Source organism: Amphiprion ocellaris, chromosome 6 (genome assembly GCF_022539595.1).
Source record: "Amphiprion ocellaris isolate individual 3 ecotype Okinawa chromosome 6, ASM2253959v1, whole genome shotgun sequence".
NCBI classification, from domain to species: Eukaryota; Metazoa; Chordata; class Actinopteri; family Pomacentridae; genus Amphiprion; species Amphiprion ocellaris.
This window is the reverse complement of record NC_072771.1, coordinates 32,688,442-32,710,503: the sequence shown is the minus strand read 5'-3', so window position 1 is coordinate 32,710,503 and position 22,062 is coordinate 32,688,442. Positions and strand designations below refer to the sequence as shown.

The 22,062-nt window shown below is 42.0% G+C and overlaps 1 protein-coding gene across 1 annotated transcript; it reads right to left on the bottom strand.

Moving 5' to 3' along the window:
• Window positions 1-705: 705 nt before the first annotated feature.
• On the bottom strand, window positions 706-21,370 carry adamts12 (ADAM metallopeptidase with thrombospondin type 1 motif, 12). Its single transcript, XM_023269164.3, has 24 exons — window positions 21,028-21,370; window positions 20,491-20,849; window positions 15,323-15,500; window positions 14,977-15,185; window positions 14,789-14,872; window positions 13,487-13,611; window positions 13,227-13,376; window positions 12,217-12,360; window positions 10,436-10,580; window positions 10,162-10,254; window positions 9,863-10,008; window positions 9,566-9,735; window positions 8,932-9,065; window positions 8,634-8,754; window positions 7,418-7,662; window positions 7,093-7,234; window positions 6,870-6,996; window positions 5,971-6,181; window positions 4,677-5,843; window positions 4,250-4,402; window positions 3,884-4,060; window positions 2,535-2,681; window positions 2,236-2,389; window positions 706-2,018 (listed from the first exon to the last, which is right to left on the bottom strand). Exons 1-24 carry the CDS (start codon window positions 21,143-21,145, stop codon window positions 1,903-1,905), a joined length of 4,815 nt encoding a protein of 1,604 aa, XP_023124932.2. The 5' UTR covers window positions 21,146-21,370; the 3' UTR covers window positions 706-1,902.
• Between the last annotated feature and the right edge of the window lie 692 nt (window positions 21,371-22,062).

The window sequence follows — 22,062 nt, the reverse complement described above, 5'->3', positions numbered from 1 at the left end:
CGATACAGATGCCAACTATTGTTGCTCAAGAAAGGACCGATATGCATTAAAGGTAATGTTTTACAGCATGTGATAGTAGAGAACCTGTCGATAATAATTAGGCTTCTTCATTAATAAGTGTGACTATAGCTGAATATGTAAAATAGAAAAAGGAGTGATTAAATTAGAACCTTTTCCTCTGTTTATGTGGGATGAACTGAAATTGACCATTTTGTCTCCTGCAGTTACACCTGCTGTTCTTCTCTATTTCTTAATCTTTCATTGTTCTATCTTTTCTGTTGTCCACAAAGCCTCATATCTTAAAGCATTATTAATTAATGCTATTTCAGGGTAATTTGTGGCTGCCTCCTAACTTAGAAGCTAGCAGTTAGCGTAGCCTTAGCCACTGTGAGATAAGCTCATTACCTAGTTTGTGGCAACAGCTTGTGTTTCTTGTTCAGTTTCTGCTTGAGAGACAGAGTGATGACAGACAGAGAGGGGAGGCTGCATCAGACCTGAAGTAGCAGTAGTAGCATTTAATTTAGCAATAATCTGTCAATAATTTTACCAATACCAATTATCAGTAAAATGCCAAATATCGGTCACAGTAATCGGACAGGTTGATAATCGGTCTATCCCTAATGGTAATGGATCATGAAAATGGTGGGACAGATGAATGGAAATCTACCAGACCAGCTGAACACCATCATACCAGCACATTAAAAGTATTCATAAAAAGAATTTATTTCATGCCTCAGTTACAAAGCAGTGTTGTCACAAACATCACATTTGTTAATGGAGACATGTGAATTACAAATCAGTAGAGGTGACACACCCTATACATGACAATGATAATGCCTGTACAATATCACACAAACACGGCGGCCATCTTTACAGTGACCTGAGAGGGATGACCTGCAACACCTCATTCTCATTGGTAAATCTCACACCAGAGGAGGAGCACCACAGGTTTTGACTGCAGAACTGTGCAGGTTCTGCAGCGGATTTAATTATCGAGAACAATCGGAACAAAAACGACGAAAGCAGGAACTTGTACCTGGAATAATATAAACACACAGTGCCAGCTCTGAGAACAAAACCACATCTCAAGCAGAAAAAAAGCTAAATCTATTAGTAAAAAACATGTTTTTTTTCTGAGTATTATTAACAAATTAATAAAAATGTCACAGGAAATCTTTTTCTTTTTTACATTCTGCTTTTACTAGCTCCCTTGAAAAATTACATATAATAACTAGTAACTTGACTGTTGAGCTGTGAATCATTAGCACCTCAATTATAGAAGCACCTTTAGAAAATCACATGAAGCACCTTTGGCCCAGAAAAGAATTTACAGTAGGTCATGATTTTCTGCTGAATAAAGAAGGTGCATATTGCACCTTCAGTTATAATCTGATTTAGTCATAGCTCTTGTGCTTTGATACATTTTTTTAATTGTTCTTCTTGATATTATTATTTTTAAATCAATAATGATAAATGATATGTTTTTGGTGATGCATGTTGCTTCATTTTCTCATACAATGAATGTTATTAACTGATAACATTCATTGTATGGCAAATTTTGCATGCTGTCCCGAAGCAGCAGGAATTTGCCCTTTAATAAATGCAAGGAAATATTCTAAATCGATAAACATTTTCCCCAACATTGAACACCTCAAACAGTTCAAATGCCTATTAATCATCAGTGTCTTGTGTTGTTTTCTTGCTCACTCTCCAAGCAAAATGTTCCATTGCAAAAAGTTACAAAGATCGAAAGGGGTGAAGAAAAAAATCCTGTTCGACCCAGGCTTGTTTGTGCTGATTAAAATGTGCTTGTTCCAGTGGTCATTGGAGCACTTTGGTTTCTCAGTCTGTGGATGGCTTTATACCAGTATTTCACGAGGATAAAGTTGTGTCCAGCCCTGGTTATGGCCCGCAGGTGACACAACACTGTCTTTGGACTGACCTGAGAGAGCAGCGACCCAACAGCTTCAGCTTGTCACAGAAGCGAGAGGACATGGTGTTCTTCTTACAAACTGGACCTAAAAAAGAAGGAGTATAGCTGGAGGTCAAACACCGTGAAACACTGAAATAGAGAGCATTTAAAGTCAAGTTTAATTAGGGACATTTTTAACACAGACACCCTTATCCCCTACAAAAAAAACAAACAAACCGGAAATGTCATGAAAAGCAGATTCAGTATTGGCACACACATGCAGTTTCTAAGTCGTGCAGACAAACTGACTGCTACATACGAACCTGCATTTGTCTTGCATTCCTGCATATTGCACTTCCTGAGCGTTTCTGGTTTGGAAATCTTCTCACAGAGGCTGTTTGGCATTAAAGCCGAATCCTGCTCACTTACACAGCTGACTGCACGCTGCTGCTGACCCCCACCACAACTCACAGAGCACTGCAATGTCGTACACACAAACAGCCACACACAGAGCAATAATTTAGTCCAAGTCCGGTTATTGTAAACCTAACTATTTATTGGAAAAATTAAAAAAAAAAAAAAAAGTTTTAAAGAGTTCCTGAATGGGCAGCGTAGGACTGACCTCCTCCCAGTCCTCAGTTTTCCAGTGAGTACAGGGCTTTAAACTGCACAGCTCCGTGCTGTTCGGCCTCAGTGTGGCGCTACAGCGGTGAGGCTCGGGGCAATACACCAGCCGCTCCCTGACACCTTCACCACAGCTGCCAGAGCACTGAGGAAAATACAAGGATTTTAAGTGAGTGTCTGCTGAGATTGGAACAAAATACATTCCATCTATATTTGCACCGTTACATAATGAGACACCAGTGTGACAATATTCACAAATTTATCAAGTTGGGTGTGACAACATACATGAAGTATCCTCATAGTAGAGGCTACTTCTAGTGACAGAACTGCAAAAACTGTCAGCCTTGGTGGAAATAGTTACTAGAAAATAGGATAAAATCTGTCAGCTCTGAACCTCAAGACCTCTCAGGTTTAAAAAGGCAATCATCAAAATGACACCATCAGAGACAGAAACTGTGAAAATATAAAGAATGATTGGCTTTTGAATTTTCTCATGGTCTATCTGTGTTCTACTTAGAAGCTTAAAATCATGACATTTCATCAACATTGCTTTATTCTACACGTCTCAGTTAAAAATGAGTGAAAAATAAACCGTTTGGTCTCACTAGATTCTGTAAAAAAACTTAAATTCTGCACTCCTTGGTATGAACAGAAAGTCATTAGTACTCAGCTCTGACCATTAGTCATATGACAAAAATTCAGAGACTTTTCAGCTAAACTGTGCTGAACTGCAGGTTTTGTTTGCACAGAGCGGCGAGTAGATAAGTGTAGAAAAAACATCAAAAATGTAAAATATTAAAACATTTATAGTACGAAGAGCCACAATTTTTAGAAGAACCACTAACACCCGTGGACAGTTGGAAAATGGCTGTCCATGTTGAGTCCATTTTTTTTTTTTTTTCAAAATTTATGATTCATGGAAATTCTATGTCATACTGCACAAGAGACATTTTTCAGTTCCCTTTACTTCCAGCCACGGTTGTGCTATTTTCATAGAGAAAAATTAGCCCACAGTGAGTAAAAATGTGGCAGGGGCAAAAACAAAACAAAACAACACAAAATTGCAATAACTGATGCAAATGAAACACAAATTGCTCCCCTTCTTGTCATGTTAGATGCATTCTGAAAATGTTATTTAAAAAAAGTTTGAACATTAAAGGTACATTTCCCTCAAATTGAGAAAAAAGTAAAATGGTGACAGAAAACTACACAAATAAATTCAAACTATCTGAACAACTATATACCACTTGAGATAAGATGTTTTAGAAACATGTATTACTCTATAAAAGCTATAAACATCGAACCAAATGTGTCAAATATATTGACTGGAGTGTATAATGCTCCTACCGGTCCCCAGGGTGATGTGCTCCAGGTCATGCAGGACTTGTGGGGGCAAACCAAAGAGTTGAGGGGTCTACTGGACACATTTTGACAGTGGAAAGGTCTGAGAGGACGTTTACTCTGAGAATCGATACACTGTACATCACGGTACCTCCTCCCCACTGATGCACAGTCATTTGGACACTGTGGAGAATATTACAGCGCAATAAATGTCTCAGATAACTTGATAGCCGCGACAGCAAACAAACCAACTTCGTCTTCTGGAAAAGCAATCGACAACAAGCGGGATTATAATTAAGTATTGAGTGTAATTAACAAGTAATAAGTGTAATTATCAGATTGGGTGACAGGAGGAAATCTAAAGTTACTCACCTTGCTCCAGCTGCCACTTTGCCAGGTGGCGCAGGGCTGCAGGTGACATGTGCGTGCAGGCTCAGGTCTCTTCATGTTGGCACAGTCCACTTCCTTCTGGGAGCTGCACATGACCGTCCGCCATATCGCCCCAATCCCGCATGTTGTTGAACACTGAGGGAGGAGAAATATTTAGGTTTACCGTAATGACAAAGACACAAGGATATTATAATGTTGATGGCTTAGGAGCTTGGAAGACAATGGACAAAGGAGGATATATTTGGTTTTGCAGGTTTTAGTCTTACTAAAGTAAATCCTGTAACCAGTTCTTGCTTTCAAATCACATTGACTATTATAAAACATTAGTGTATGCATTGGAGAGTGGTTAAAATTAATGTCATGTCTGGTATTGTGCTGTAGAGAGTGTTCACAAAATGTGTGCACCCACCTCACTCCAGTTTCCTACAACCCAGAATAAGTCCAAGCTGACTGGCTCTCTGGCCATCAGGTTGCTTTGGTCACTGGAGATGCTCTTCGGACTCCCCAGTTTCTGGTTTTGGTTCTTGGAGCGACCACCTTTAGCCCTGGAGGTGGGCTTTTTAACACGAGTCGTAGAACTGTTTTTCTTGGGTGTGACTGCAGGCTTCTTCATTTTAATAATCTTGACTGTGCTTGACGCTGCAGTGGTGAAGAGTTTTCTCGCAGTTGTTGAAGGAGCTCTCGTTGTGTAGAAGCCAGCTGTTGATGCAGCTGTGTGGTCCCTGGACAAAGGAGTGGTCAGAGTAACCCTTGTTGTCCTGATACGTGACGTGGTGTGGGGGCTGGATGAGTATTGAGTGGTCTTTGCCCATGTTTCAGTGCTGGTGTGTGGGGTGGAGTAGGTAGCTGTGGTTGGAGCTCCGGTTGTGTGCACAGTAGGTGGACTTGTTTGTAAAGTGGGTGTGATGAGCATCTGTGATGTTGGTGTGGTTGATTTAGGAAGTTTTCTGAGTGGTGTAGCTGTGGTGAAAACATCGAGATCAATAATCCCTTCCTCTTCCGTCTTCTCTGTCCTCTCCTCAACAACGTAATCATATCCTGGAGTGTACATCACCACATTGGGAGTACTTCCCTCCTCGTCTTCATCCCTCTCTTCTACCTTCTCCTTCTCCACAACATCTGCTTTCCTGTCCTTCTCAGCAAAATTGGGTTTAGCAGGGAAAACTTTCCCTCTCTTATCCTCATTTTTCCCCACCATAACATTGAACTTATAATCATCTACATCTATGATTTCGGGAACTGTGGCTTCAGGGGTTGAAAGAGATGTAGTGGTCGGGAGGAAAGCTGTTGTAGTTTCTTTGGTGGTGGTTTTCTTTGCAGCTGTAGGGGCAGCTGTGGTGCTCACAGGAGCCCATGTGGATGAACCAGGAGGCTTAGTGGAGTTGATCTTAGGCGGGTAAATACGGCGATATTTCGGAGGAGGCCCCGGTCGCCTACGAAGACTTGAGTTAGGGCAGCTCTGCAGGGCGCACAGTGATCGGGACCTCGGTTTGGTTGTGGGGTCACAAGTGGTTTTGGATGGCAGCGCACATGTGACTGTGCGTGAGCGAACACCTCCGCCACATGTGACAGGACACTGCGAAGTAAAAAAAAACCCACAAAGGATGGTATTAAGATTTTGGGTTTTGTGCTTTGAAAGTCTTATCTGCAGAATTGGGGCAGGAGAAGCTATGAAAATAAAAAAATCATAGAAAAAGGCTTACTTCTTCCCAGGTGCCAACAGCCCATTCCTGTCCACAGGGTACATCTCGGTTGCACGGCACCACAGGTTTAGGTTTAAGGAGATGCTTGCATTCCACAGGGTGGAGCACTCTTTCCTCCCCTGAAACTGTGCGGACGCAGAGAACCGTTCGCTTCCTCAAGCCCTCTGATCCACAGGTGGTTGTGCACTGCTGCCAACCCCCAACCCACCACCTGAGGCAAATGGTGTAGACAGGAAGAGGAGGTGAAGAAAGAGACCACCAGCAATCAAACAATAAACAGGGGGAACATGGCAAGTAGACAACATTGTCATTTTTTTCTAACACTGAACAGGGCTGAGTATTATTTCAAATATTTATAGCACTGCCAGTGCATTACCTGAGTTCCAGTACCAAAACCAAAAGAACGCATTTCACCTTGATTGGAGTAAAACACGTTTTTCTCCAAAACCCTTTTTTATTTTTCAGATAAGCCAAACTGTGTAAGAATTTCACATAAACGGAATAGTCTCAAAATGGCAAAATGGTGATTTAGAATAACTTTCATCTGTTAGTTGTGATCAAACAGTAAGAAAACAAGACTATAAATCTGCCCAGGCCATTGAGAAACACATTTCAGTCATTAACAGAAAAGTACAAAAGCTCCATATTCTGCCCAAACAATTGTGTCATTGGGTAAAATCAAGAAATCAAGTGTCCCAGAAAGGGGTGAAGGACACATTGTCTCTCTTGAGACTAATTGAAAAATGTTGATTAGATAACAAAAATGGCCGCTTTCTACTTTAAAACCAGCCACATAATTTTTGGGTATGTCGAGAACTGAGTTAGAACCACAGCATTTATTTTAGAGGTTATAATAGTGTTGATAGTGACAGAAAAAAAATATATTTGATGGTACACACCTAGCAGGACAATCCATATTCTTGCACTTTCGGTGTCTGTCTTGCGGACGGCTGCCTGGGTCACACAGTGATTCATCCACAACGCCTACATCCATCTCAAAACAACGCACAGGCTGGTGTTGCTCACCTAAGATGGACCAAAATGCAGAAAGAACATCATGATCCAATCAAAAATGGTGAAATCATCCTACTACGATTGTATTATTGAAGAATTAAGTCAGACCTAGGCCACAGGTGGTGCTGCAGTCCGTCCATGCTCCATGTCTCCATGTGTAAATAGGTTCAAGGACCTCATTTTGAGTGTCTTTGGGCTTCTTGATGACATATTCAAACTTTAGACCTGGATTTCTCTCTTGGAACAGCAACTGGACAACCACAGGAATGTTTATAAGTATAATTTCAAGTCTGAAGACATTATTGGCAAAGGTAGAAGAAATATGTTGGAAATTTCAGATAACTTCACACTGGAATATCTGAAAATTGTGAAAATGAATGTTCGCCACCAGTCCATTTCAACCTGTTTAAGTTCTAGGAATACGATGGCCTACCTGGAGCATGACCGGCTCTTTGGTAGGTCCAGGGGCGGTGAGGTTCTCCATGTTCCCGCTGCGCTCGTAGAAGAACGTCGTCCCTCCGGCCTCGTACTCTCCGTTCCACTGGATGATGTAGTTGCCGTTGAGGAAGTACTCCTCGGACCCCACGCTCCTCAGAGCCAGGAAGTTACCTGCCTCCTCCACTTCCTTCACCAGGATGTCCCGCGCCCCCTCAGGTATCACCCCCACGTCCATGTACCCTGGGAGAGTCGGGGAGGGGAGTCAGAGTTACACCAGGGTAATGGATGGCCCACCATGGCTGCTGCCACACTCACATCAGACTACCAGACAGTTTCTCTCTGATCTTTAATAGAGGGTGGGCTCAGTCTGCGGGGGTGGTTGGCGTGTGTGTGTGTGTGTGTGTGTGTGTGTGTGTGTGTGTGTGTGTGTGTGTGTGTGTGTGTGTGTGTGTGTGTGTGTGTGTGTGTGTGACTGTACGTATTCGGCGTGGGGGGCACTGCCCTGTCTCTGGTTTTTATTGTGTGTGGATGAGGCGGGGGGGAGGTTTGCTGCATGGGGGGGAGGACGAAAGCAGCAATGAGTGGGTCTCTGGAGTTTAATGATGTTTGTGGGAAGGTGTGTGTTTCTGTGTTTGTGAAAGGAGGGGGAGGTTTGCCCTTGGTCTAAGTCTTTTGAAGTCTTACACATCTGGGCTGGTTATCTGGAAAGGATGCTTTGCAAAGAGAGAGGGGAGAGAGGAGGGAAGGAGGGGAGTTTTTATTGTTTTAGAGCCTCCTTCTCTATTAATCTGTCTTCACGGTATGTTGATTTGGCTGGTGAGTTATACTTTTCCAAGCACAGTAAAAGCAACCATCTTTAGACAAATGCAAACACTGGCCCTGCAGACACACATCACACCCCGCCAAGTACAGCATGACAAACAGCTGCACGACAAACAGCTGCACAGTGTGGACAACACGGCTTCCATGACAACAAAGAAACAACACAATGGTGTAACGCTAATGAGCTGTCCTGAGATGACTTTCCGCCCGTAGACATAAATTGGAATTCTTTGCTTTTTCGCACTGTTTTGGCTGCTACATCAAAACTTTGCCTCACTAACAGCTTGTCTGTTTTGCATTACTGAAAATTTCAAAATTGTATGATTTCTTATGCTGAGCTAATTCAATTAGTTTCCAGCTGGACGAGTCTCTTTTTGTGTTGCACTCACCAAAGCCTTCTCCTTCATCAAACGACTTATAAACTGTCTTGCAGCTTGTGCCATCGCCCAAACAGACTCCACAGCGATCCTCCTCTGCATTTGAGTCGATGCCATAGTCACAGCCTACCTCCTACAGATAACACACACAAAACACACAAAAACACTGCCAGAAATCACATCACAGGATAATTGACAATTTACACAGAAAACCTCTTTTTTTTTCTCTGTAGTTCCACTGCAATGTGTCACCCTGTTCTGCTACAATTAACCCCCCAGCCTCTATTAGTCTCTTACCCAGCCACACTACCTTGCACACTCCGTTAACACAGATGTTTCTGGAGTTGTTGTTCATGAAGCACGGCGTCCCATCCGTCACAGTGTCGAGCATCTTCTCAGAAAAGTACTGATTCACTGGTCGGCAGTGCAGCTCACAGGGATTCACTGATGAAGGCCGTGATATGGGCGGAAAAGAATTGCAGTTTAACTAAAATGAAAGACTGACTATGTGTAAAAATGTCTCAAAAACCAGTGATAAGGCATATTTTTCACAGAAAATCATCTGTAGTTTATTTAATTTACTTTCTCTTGTTTATATCCTAACCTCTGGTTCTTATTACTTTTAATATATGTTTTTTAGTGTAAAGCCGTTCGTTTTTGATCTGTATAAATAAAGACTATAATAACAGGGATTTGAATATACAAAATGGCACAAGAACACAATAGAACTTCAGCAAAGACAGCCGCTAAACTGAAATGTTGCACATAACTGGTGAGGTGCAGCTCGCAGTTACATCGCTGAGGGCTTTTAAGTGTAAATGCTGCCCCCTCTTGACTGACAGACACAATTACATATACCTCTCTTTTTTTTTTTGGAAAGCGAATGAGAAAGAAAGGACTGTGTGTGTCCATCTATTTTTTTGTCTGAGGTTTTAAGCACTTACATGGGTTAGCCACAGGAATCCACTGGTAGAGCTCATTATGGTAAGGCACAGTGTCGAACTCACTGCACAGCATCTCTCGAAAGCTGGGTCTATTATTCTGACAGGGTTTCGTGTTGCAGGTTCGATAACGCTTCCTTTCCCCGGTGCAGTACTTGCCCCCAAACTCTGGTCTGTGGAAAACAGCAGCACACTTTCAGAATTTCATTTGTATGTAAGATACAGTAGCAGTGGTAGCAAAATGCAAAAACTGGCAAGAACAGTGTAAGAAATAGTTCAAATGTGCACCATTGCTCTTACTTTGGGTTGTTACATTCTCTTTCTGCTGACTGAACTCCAGTCCCACAGGTCCTGGAGCAGTAAGACCAGGTGCTCCACTGTCCCCAGCCTCCATTCACCGTCTCTGGGAGTTTACCCACGATCACACACTCACCAGAGATGCACCACTGAATGAGAGAATGATGGTGAGATCAGTAAAACAACACTGGTAATATGACGTAATTAATACCAAAGTCTTAGCACTTGCCAAAACATAATACTACTGCTAACCATCCCTGTTGCCATGGAAGTAAAACTGAAAATCAACTAGCACCACTCACCTTCTCTGGTCCACAGCGAGTACCATCAATAGGCGAGTCCAGTTTGGAGCGACAGGAACCATTCACTGAACACCAAAGAATCTGGCAAACATTCTGAAATAAAAAAAACAAAACAAAAAAAAAACACAAAGGATGGTATTAAGATTTTGGGATTTGTGCTTCGAATGTCTTAGTCGTAAAATTCAGTCAGGAGAAGCTATGAAAAAGCAATGAGAACAAACTATTCCCTACAAGATTTCTGACATTTACTTTTCAGCTGATGTTCAATACTCACATCAACCTCAGGGCAGAAGGTGGCATTCGGACCGTACTGGAGCTGGCACTGGTGGTGGGTGGTGTATCGGACACCGAGGCGAGCCAGCGGGGTGGTGAGGTCCCTCTTGGAAGGACGGTCATCGAGACAGAAACCCCAGCCACGACTAAGACACATAAACAGAGACGTGATACTGAATGTGACCTTTTGGAAGAGATGGAAAAGAGAAAGGAACACAGGGTGTGGTCACAGAGAGAGATTCCTGACAATGAAAGGAAAAAAATACCCTGATAGTTCAACAGAATAAGACTTCAGCAGGGAGAAGTTTTAGAGAAAACTTTTTAAATATGCAAAAGTTGTCTTGTCACCATGCAGGTGTTCCCCATGTTGATGGGAAAACACCAGAATGTGAGAAATTTACTTGTCAAAAAGTAGCTATTCTAATAGCGTTCAACAAATATGAGCTCTGACCTTCGACTTTGCAGCAGCTGGTGAAAGTGTTTACAGACAAAAATTCACCACTGACACACTTTTCAAAAGAAACTAATGAAAGTCAGAGCAAACATTTGCAGATATTTGTGTAAGGGTGGCCGCCCTCGAATGTTCCTTCTCGGCTCCTCTTTCTTTTCTGTCAGTTGCTGGATTTGCATGAATTGAGCCTTTGACATATTTGCACTCTTGTTCTTTGCTTCCCTTTTAAAAAAAACTTTGCCATGGTTTGCTTCATGTCCGTGTTCTTCCAACAAGCACCACACCCACTGAGTTTTTTGGATCTTTTTTCCATCACCTCCATGGAAATCTTCACTAGCATATCCACTTTCTCTGTGTCCATTTACCATTGTAGGTTGTAAGCAGACCCACTGTCATCAATGATTTCACAATCTTGGAAATCCACACAGTTTGCAGGCAACTCTTACATTCCTCACAAAGACATATAGTAGTAAAACTTGTAGAATCATGTTATTTTTACCATGATTAACCCAGAACAACAAGCAGTTTGTGGGTGTTTTTGTTTGCTCCTGTGACCTTTTTACTCACTGTGAGCTCAATTTACACTGTAACATAAAGTCCTGCACTTCTTTAAAAATGGCACAACCATGGCTGGAAGCAGAGAAATCTCAAAAATATCTTGTGTGCAGTATAGCACATGTATAAAGCTAGAGATTTTTTATTTTTTTTAAAAGAATAAAAAATAAATGTATATTTCTTTGATTCTTCACTTTACAAAAATTGGAAAAACCTGGAATCAACATGCATCACATTTTCCCCCAAAGGTTTAACCAATACTGGAAAAAAGGTGCCTTAAAAATGCACCTCTACACACTACTAATACTTTACAAGTGTGTTTTTAATTTGTTTCCATATCTGCCTCCTCTCTTCGCTATGGAAACACAGCCTGCAGTTCAACCCAGTTTAGCTCAAAAACACCTGAATTTCTGTCACGTGACTGTTGGTCACAGCTCAGACAGTCATAGCTTTCCGGTCACATTCAAGGGCAGAGAATTTTTGGGTTTTTACAGGAATTCTTGAGAGCAAATGCTTTCTTTTGGCAACTTTTTCAAATGACAAATTTAGAACTATCTCGATTTTCAGCTTAGATTTCATTAAGTTTGATTACTGAACTTCAACTCACAGACAAGTAGGTCAAGTTATGTTGTAAAGTTTAAAATCAGAGGATTCTTCCTGCTTTTTCACTTCCTGGCTCAAATAAGTGGTGTGATTTTGGTGATTTTTCTGAAAGACAGCCTGCCTTTCGAACCCGCAGGGAGGTTTTTCAGAATAAAGTATGGGCTGAGCCTTACTCGAGGAAACGTGTGATGTATTCTTTGGAGCATGACGACCAAGTGAGAGGCGAGCTGTCGTACATCAGCTGCCTGGACATGATGAACGGGTGTCTCCCTTCCAGCTCACAGTCGTTCCCCTGGCCGTCATGATGGATTCCAAAGCTGTGTTCAAACACAATCAACGTGACATTTATGATATTATCATTACACAAAGAAGAGATTCACAACTTTGGGCAGCCCTTATGCTCGATTATCTGAATGAACAATTTTTACACTCAGTTTCTGTGACTGTTGGCTGATGCTAGTATGTTTATACTACTGGCTTGTCAGGTAGGTATTAATGTCAAAAAAAAACACACCCAGTTATGTAAAACATGCATTTCTGAATTTGAAAAAGGTCCATAGTCATTTGACTGACATATATTTGTCAATGTCTATCATGTCCTGTCAGTACAAACTGGAAAATTATGTTGTTTTGTTGCCCATAAAGGATATTATGAAGATTAGTACATAATTTGCACATTATATTAGTAGTATATAGTGTGTTTGGCCTCAGTCCAGGAGATCAGGTTAAACGAGGATCTTGATTGTACTTTTCTCCATCACCCAGTAATTACAGCTATCTACTTTTGACTGAACTAAAATGACACTGAACAATCCTTTGGAGCAGATCCAGCGTAAAAAAAACTGAAAACAATATCATCTTCTGTTCTTTAATCTAAAGTCGAAAACAAATCCAACACCTCTGTCCCTTTACTTTCACTGTTACTAAATGATCTACACCCACAGAACAACAAGCCTCTCAGGTATCTGTCGTTTGTATGTCCAGTCACTGGATACTTAATCATTATTTGCATACAGGCAGTTCACTAATGGGCTGATGAGCTAATGCAAGATTTTATGACACAACTGTACATGTTATCCTCGAACTGATCATGGGAACAAGCTGCTTTTTTTGTCCCACTGTTCTGATATTCAGGATTTCTCAACAATTACAAAACCACATGCACACAAACACACGGAATGACCTGTGGCCCATTTCATGAGCGACGGTGAAGGCGACAGGTAGTCCCGAATCCTCGTTGATGTTGCAGCTGCGGTGAGGTTGACACATCCCAGACAGATGAGACAGACCAAGGGTTTCACAGGGCTGGTTCATTCCTGCACAGATGTCTTTTCTGAGGGGGAATCACATGCAAATTATGTGTAAACATGCCACATTTCCTCTAGAAGTAATTAAATCTATTCAAATTGCTGACATCCTCGTGCACATTTGTGCGTCTCTTGCCTGGTGACCAGCACAGCCACGTCATGATGAGCTGGGTGTGTGTCGCTTTGGGGATTGAGGTTTTTCTGCCAAGCGCAGAAACTAGCCAAAGTGGTGTCTGCATGGTGAACAATCTTCAGCTCTTTCTGCAACAAACAGCACGATTAAGAGATGCAGCATCTTTTAAATTTCTGTGATTTTATCTCTACATTGAACTCGTTCTCTTTCAGTTGTCTTGAATTCTTTTACAGCTTTGAGTGTAATATGAGGTAAAGAGCCATAGCCCAGAGCTGTAGAGATGGTATCATCTTCAGAATGAGGAGGAGAAGGTCATGACCTACATTACAACTGGTTCACCTTCATTCACTTTCTTGTACAACAGCATGTTTTTTTTACACAAAAAACAAGAGGATTCCAAGTAAAACAGTGTTTCCCATGCATTTTTAGCAAAATTCAGTTGAACCTCTAGAGGATAAAAAGGGACTAGAGCACATCAATATATTCATAGCTGTTAATTGTGCAAACAGACAAAGACTTCAACTCCATAGTTTCTTCATCAGAGTGAAACTGAACAAAGGCATGAGGCAATAAATCTGCTAACAATAAAAACAGGTCATTCTTCAAGTTTTGTCTTGTTACGGATATGATGTTAGCACTGTAGCATAAATAAATTGGTTTCTCATGTTTCCTCTCAGTTGTCACATTTGACAGAGCTTATTCTGATACATCTTGCACATTTATCTTTTAGAGGGGTTTGTAATCCTGTCTTTCTAACATGGTGTTATTTGCATGACCACTGACTATAGCAGCTCCCACCCTTAAATTCATCAACCAATAGATTTGAACAATTGTAAAATAATGTAATCTGACAATTGCACACATGGTTTGTGTTACTTATTTCCGTTTACCTCATTTCTTTGTCCACTTTGACTTTTATCAGGACACAGCAGAGTTCAAACGGTCTGTTTGCACTAACTAGGTTAAGAATTCATCAGTGTACTCTACTCCCTCTGGAAGGCAACATGATTCTTTGCAAAGCAAGCTGAGAAATAGGAGCATTATACTTTATCCAGTGTTGCTGGATATTTGACTGGTTTAAACAGTTCTTGCTGTCCTCTGGGTGTTTGAATGTTTGTCACACTTTTCTCAGACAAACTTGGAAAGACTGAAGCAGTAAATCCAGCTGAGTGTGCAACAAGCTGTAAGTGGAGTCAGCTGTCATGATAGGAATGTGTTTCCCTTGTTCAACATTTAATGTTAGAATTACCAAAGCAAACGTGATAGAAGCACATTAAAGTTTCTTTTGGATTTCTTTTAAATTACCTCTTCTCCTTGTAACAAGATGAGGCGCACTAAGATGACATGGATGGCGTTCCCAATACTGGCATCGTGAAAGATCCCAGCCACCTGTCAACATAAAGATCAGTCACTGCTGAAAATGTTACCTCATGTACAATAACTAAGAATGTGTGAGAGCAAAAGTAAAGAGCAAAATCAATAGTAATTCAAACCATGTTCATTATGGTGAAGATGTATGACTCCACATTATCACTGCCGTGGTATTGGATGAGTTTGGAGTCAGCCACCACCATGGTCTCCACCCACCGCTCTCTGCTGACTGAGCGCTGCGAGCGAGGCCGAGTCTGATCCTCCCCCCTCTGCTGCTCCCTCTCCCATTCCTCCCTCTCCCTCTCCACCTGGACAGAGTCACTCGGGGCATCTAAAGCATGGATAATGGAACACATTGCTTGCAATACGCTCTTGGCTTATCCTCCCTTGACACAGGCGCAGACTGAAAAAAATGCTTACTTGTGCAAACACCTGCAGGATCAAATGCACACAAACTGAAATACACACCTCGAACTCCACAGGCGCTGGGCGTCTTTTTGGACTCAAGGCTGCGTTTTTTCCTCTGGCTTTCTGCAGAAACTCTTGGATAGACGATGTGGGGCTCTGGAGCCTCTGCAGGATCATGTGGAGATTTCTGAACAGGTTCAATAAAATAGTGGCCCTCTGGCAGGGAGAAGAAGCCTCTCTGAAGGAAATAAAAACGACACCTATGAATAAACATTAAGTGATAAGTTTGGGCAGAGCAAGTGCAGGCTTTGATCAAATATTTCCTGACATTTGACAATCTGAAAAGCAGGGCAAATCTGTATTATCTTAGCCATTAAGAAGAGGGTGTTCTCCCTAATCACACCTCCAGACTATAATTATTTATGAAATTTTTGATCCAAAAATTGTGCCTAATGCAGCTTTAAGTCTCTTTGCAAATGCAACACATTCTCAGACCGTGGCTAAAAGAGCAAAGCTAACAAGCATGCATTTGTGTTATGACATTTATGAGGCCAACAACGACATGAAGTGTAGTGTTTCAATGGTTCCTTTGCATAAAAAGTGAGAAGGTAGACCTCCCTCTTTTAAAGTATGCAGAAAAGGCCACTCCACAGCAATTTCCATCAGAGTGGAAACTATCATTAGTCAACAGATCTGAATACGAACCTTTTCTCCTTCCCTCGGGCACATTCTCTGTCTGCTGCAGCCGTAATACAACTACTTCTTCCTAAGTATGCTATGCGTGTCCTTACTGGTGCAGACTATTCACTTGCTGATGAGTTAGGTGTGCTGCTGAACACACACAGAGTTACACGCCCTCGTACACAAATACAAGTACATAAAAACATGCAGTGCATGCATGAAAACACACTTAAGAGGCTAATCTCTGACTTTTTGTTGCACAAGCATTAGGAAAGTTGCAAGTTGACTTCATTAAAGTGATTGTGTTTGGTTACAGGTCGTATTAAGCTGAGTCCAAACATGCCCAGACTTTTCCAGGATGGACTCTCCCCTCTTTTGTTAAACCAGCTCGCAAAAGACACAATAAGAGAGCTGAAAAATTCTTTCAAGAGCCAAATGAATGGAAAGAGGAAGGTGTGCATCTATACAACTAAATAATGAAAGAATCATCTTTCTTCAGGATGAATTGCATATGAATAAATGCATCCAGGAGATGAAATATCAAGAATACTGAGAATACTATTGTTCTAGGAGCCACATGCAGATGTGAAAAATTAGGCCATGCACTGCTTACAGTTTGGCTGGTTGTGGTTCCAGGGATCTACCCTGCTGTTTACTGCAGTTCTAAACTGTTCAGCTTTCTGGGTCATGCTGACAAGTTTTACATGTGTTTCTTGGATGAAAACTATCTCCAAGTGAATTCATTCAGCAGTCTGCAGAGCTCTCATTGGGTATCCTATTGCTTCATTCAGGGAGTTCATAAAGTACAAACCCGGGGTCCCCTTGGAAAGACTACATTACCCCACCTGTTACAAGAAGTGTCCACAGACTGAAGCAGAAACTTAGTGGGATAAACTTCTCGGGATAGTTTTTGACACTATAAACCACCACTAAAACAACAAAGATAATGTAAATGCCAAACAAAGCCTTCTGTACATGCCTGAGGTTTAGTTATTTTTCTCCAAACTCAGATTAAATAAAACATTGAGAAAGGCTTCTCCAGCACTGATTCAGAGCGTGGCCTTGAGCCAGGGCTCCCAGAGCTGTGGTGGACTCATCTACAAAGCATGCACGCTGATATGTGGACGGTCAGCTGGGAAAGTTTCCCAGAAGCCCTGTGCAGAGAAGACTCAGCTGATTTCACAGTTGCTCTATATCTCATGCAAACGCTGCACTCCATAGGACTAATAAATCTTCATGTTGTTGTTTTTGTATTTGCAGCATGTCACAGCAAGGCAAAACACATGTCTTTAGAAAGATTCTATGGTATTCACTGTTATCATATACCTTCCTATCATCTCCTGTATGTATTTCTGAGAGTTAAACTTCAAGTGAGCCCCAGCAGACAAAGGCAGGTGGTGGAGTGCAGATCAACCAAGAAGGAATGCTACAGAGAGGCCCATCCAAACACTCAGACCATTGCTGTGCATGATGAGGTGCATACCAAATGCAGTCCTACTGTGCAACGCAGCCTGCAAGGCTTTGCTCATACAGTGTGGTTATGGTGTTACTAGTGATCCTTAAATTACCAGATGCAGATCCTGTCTGATGTCTCTGCTCATCAAAGAGAGACAACTTAAAAGGACACCAGCTAGGATTTAATTTTTAACAAAAACGGAAAATTATTCTGGCACAGCTTATTCTCTGACTCCTTAATTCTCCGCCAACCGCCTCAAACTGGAGTTTACTCTGCACTTTCACCACCTCTTCTCCCTCTGCCACCTCCTGCTCCTCTCCTCCTCTTCCCCATTAATCCCCCTCCTCTGACCCAGAGGAAGCATGTTGTTTGGGTGTGAGGTGCCAGAGCCAGGGGAGGTTACCATAACACAGGTCTGTGTTCTAAATACATCGGCCATGTGGAACTGCTTTACTTCTGTTTCCTGCTTCTGTGGGTTTTGGAGTGCAGGCCAACTGGGTCTGAAATAAAGTCTCTGCTGTTACACAGCCTGTGGCCTCACAAGTGATTAGTGGGACGCAAGGAGAGGTAGGGGTTGACCGTGCTGAAATGTGATTAATCACAACTATTTTCTAGCAAACAGACGTGCATTTATTCTTAGACAAACGTTTCTTGATAATTGCAGGTTTCGCTACACTTTTCTTTCTTTTACTTCACAAGATAATTCCACCTGTGAGCTAATTTATTCCTCGGGGGTCAAAGACATTATAACCATTTTTCATCAGCATAGTGCGAAGAAAGATTCATTAAAGTGAGGAAAATACCAGTATAATAGCTCTGAACTTGCATGTTCTTGCTTTGTGTTGTGCCTGGGGGATTGCTGAAGACTCCTCTGAGAGAGCTTTGGGTTTGCTGAGGTTGATGATTTTCCCACGAAAATACAACAACAGTGGGAGAATTTTTAACCTCAGTGAGTTGGTCCTCATGGTCTCATGTGTACAGTAAACAGTAAAGATGAAGAGAAACCTGCAAGTTGTAAAGACATAACGTAAATATAGCATAGCTCGCTGCAGTAAAGCACTTGTTTGAGCAAATGCATCCTTGTTTTCGCAACCAGAGGCAGGATGTTAGAATGACAAAAGGGAGAGGTGTGTACAGCAATCAAGAGAAATGATCCTGCACTGTTGACTGTTCTGTGTCTGATAGAGCTGCAACAGCAAGTAAATTATCTGATTAGTGAATTGACAGAAAATAATAGGTCTTATTTTGATATTTAAGTCCTTTATTAAGGAAAAAAAACTATTTCCAACTCCTAAAATGTGACCATTAACTGATTTTCCTAGTTGTACAGTGGAGCAAAATTGATATCTTTGGGTTTTTCTTCTATTAAACAACAAAAGACATTTGATGGCATCACCTTGAATTTGGGAAATTAAGGGGATACGCCATTGTTTTTGAAAGTTTTTTAGTGTAGAGCATTAATTGATTTTGTCCAATCTGCTCTTAATTTAAAGATGACACATGAGGTTGTGCAAACATATCGGTTGGAATCCATGATGTGTTTTATTGCTACAAAAACATCTTCCATATTTTTGCAAAGCATCAGTAAATGCTTCACACGCACATCATTTAATGTTTTTTTCTGCTGTATTCCTCACGTTTCAGTTTGTTTAGCCCTTAATAACTTCTCCATTGTGCTACATCAACAAATAATTATCATGACTTTATATTTCAGTGCAGCCCCTCTCTCTTTTTCCTGAGGCTGAATGACCTCCACAGCAGCTGGAAGGATTTCACTCCCACATCTGTCTGGCTGAGCCTTGCTGTTCAGTGGTCTCTGTGTGGTTTTAGCTGCTATAAACCTTCTTCCACAGAACAGAAAATCAGTGTAATGGATCATAGCGGTTTGCGTGGTGGGTTGGGGAGAGAAGGGGCAAACTGGGGCATTTGGGACTGCAAGAAGAAAACTCCTCCACATGCGATAGTTGGTCGATAAGTGGAATTTGGAGTGACGCAACACTTTCTTCCTATGAGGATTACTGGAGAGCATGTAAAGTGGGTCAGATATAAATTATGGCACCGCTGGGCAGGCTGTCGTTTTGGTCTCGTTGTTCTGACTCACATGCAACAAACGACCTGCATTTACAAGATTTGGCAGGAAGAGGCAGTGCAACCCACACAAACATAACAAGAGAGGCAGGAGGCAAGACGCTGCAGGAGAAGGAATTCCTGCTGTGACACCATCAAACATGAACACTGAAACATTCTTCATGACTAAAAGTGACACATCCTATCATTTCAGAGGAGGGAAAGTTCCTCCTTCTCTACATCCTCTTCCTGTAGGTGTAAACTATGTTAGAAAAACCCTGTATTGATGAATGAAAACTCAACACCTCAGCAATCAGGAAACCACAGACTTCTCCAGATATGTTCATATGGCGCATATGTCTTTTCATACTTAAAATATGCTGGACTGCTCCTTCGTCTTTCTGTGGCCCAGCTGTCTTCTCTCCTTTGAGCTATTTGTATGATTAGAAACATTACAGCTTAAGTCAAAAAAAGCACAGATCCACTGAGCAAAAGGTATGGCCATATTTCCTGTCCCTCAACATGTCAAATTTTACTGTTCAGCTCCATAAAATGTGACAAAAACTATGACTGAAGCTCTCTTTTAGCGTAGAACAAAGTAATGCTGCCTGTCTGAGGGTTGGGGGGTCGCAGAGAGCTCGTGCAGGAACAGACAGCGATGTGAGGGTGAAAGGAAAGAGGAAAACATCTGAAAGACAAAGAAGACCGAAAGGATCTCATGGCTGGCTGAGGAGCAGCAGCCGACAGCGGGTCTGCAGCACAGTCCCTCTGCAAATAGTGTCAGGAAGTCTTTGAAGAGCAAACTAACAGACAGGGCACTGTCAGATGGAGAGGTTTTGCTTTACAGCCAATACTTCCCCAAACCAGCTTCCACAGACTGATGCCACCTCACCTGTGTAGTAAAACCAATTCTCAAAGATGCACGAAAGTATCCTGCGTGAAAGCTTCACGTGGATTCAATCTAATGAATGAGACTCGGGTTAAAATCAACCTTCTTCTCCCATCAAACAGTGCGACATCTTACCAGGCCTTTGCAGGTGCTGATGGCAGCAGTTCCCAGCACATCCGAGGCTTCCACGGTGCCAAGAAGGTGGCAGGAATTCCCCCCAGAAGGACGATGCTCGGTGCTGTTGGCACTGCCGTTCCTCCTCTCCAGGATGTAGTCGTTGGAAACCAGGTGATTGTTTGCAGTCAAATTGAACATTAAAGTTCGACCCTTGTAGTTGACCCTGTAGTAAACCTGCCCCTCCACAGCAAGGGGTCGCAGGTCACGCCTGACTCTCCCACTCATAAAGTGGTGGGACAAAGAGTGGGAGATGAAGCCTCCATCAGCGCTGGTTTTTACTGGATGGACAATGGACAGATCTGACTGGGACAAATGACCTGTAGAACACAGTAGAATGAACATTAAGGGGCTGTGAAGCATTGATCACACTGATTTAAACCTTTAGCGCATGTTAATATTGACATGCACTTCACCACACAAACTTTTTTCAGCTCATGCACTCAATCAAGAACATGCACAGAAATGCAGATTATGTTCAAGCTGCACCACACTGACCTTGCTGTGCAAAGAGGGAGAGCAGTCTGCCGGAGTCTGAGAGCTCTGCGTGGCCGGCTGCCAAAATGAAAACAAAGTGCAGCAGAAAAAGAACCGGGCGCTCCTGCGTACATCGCATATTTCATGTAGCCCAACTCAAAGCACTGGGAAAGAGTCATCGGTATCGGAGTTCCGGTGGCGTTGGAGGGGACCTCTGCGATCCTGCGCTGCGCTGTGTCATGACATGAACAAGCTGAGAGGGGAAACATGCGCCGAGGAACACTGGGAGCCAGATCATGGTTTTAAAAAAAGAGGGAGAAAGCTCCGTCTCTGCGGAGGAAGGAGGGGAGGAGTGTTCTTTGGATCAGTGTCTACTTTCCTTGCAGGATCAGCTTCTGCAGAGGAGGAAAACGACGTGGATTTGAATGAACCAGCCCGTCCAGACTTGTCTCCTGCTGCAGCCGCGGCGCATCATTAACGTGAGACGACGCTCGCAGCAAATTAAGGATTCAACTTTATGGATGCAAAGCAGTGCCTAGATCAGTGTTAATTTAACTGTGAAACTTTAACTATAAAAATTGGTGTTTGTATTTGTCCACTGATGACAGATGGTCCAACACTTTAAGATTACCTGTAAATCAGTTGTTACAAATTAAAGGCTACATTGTGAAAATGCATAAGAAGGAGTCAATAGCCTGCAGGTACAGTTGTGTCATTGTTCATAAACTGATGCATATCTATCTTAAAGTGCTTCAAAGTCTATAAATGCACATTGGAGGGCACAGACCTGCAAAACTCTAAATAATGCTCTTTTCTTTTTCAGTCAAACAATAGACAAATCCTGTGCAAACACATACATTCTTTAGTTTTCCTTGAGATTAAAGGACAAATATTGGCTCATTCCGTATGGCTAGTGCATATTTTAAACAGCAGTACCTATAGGTTTGTCTGAATTCGCCTTTATCAGTTAATGTCAACCAGAAATTAGAATCCTGTGTGCAGGATTCAAGGAAAGTAGATGCAAATACCTTCAAACTACATGTCAAGTCTCTGCTG

Bases quoted from the DNA above. Each gene is read 5' to 3' on its own strand.
- adamts12 (XM_023269164.3), bottom strand. From the start codon at position 21,145: ATGCGATGTACGCAGGAGCGCCCGGTTCTTTTTCTGCTGCACTTTGTT. The intron at 12,361-13,226 runs GTCATTCCGTGT...GTTTGAACACAG, and splicing joins GCTCATGAAATGGGCCACAG to CTTTGGAATCCATCATGACG. The intron at 2,019-2,235 runs GTTCGTATGTAG...CTTCTTTTTTAG, and splicing joins GGAATGCAAGACAAATGCAG to GTCCAGTTTGTAAGAAGAAC.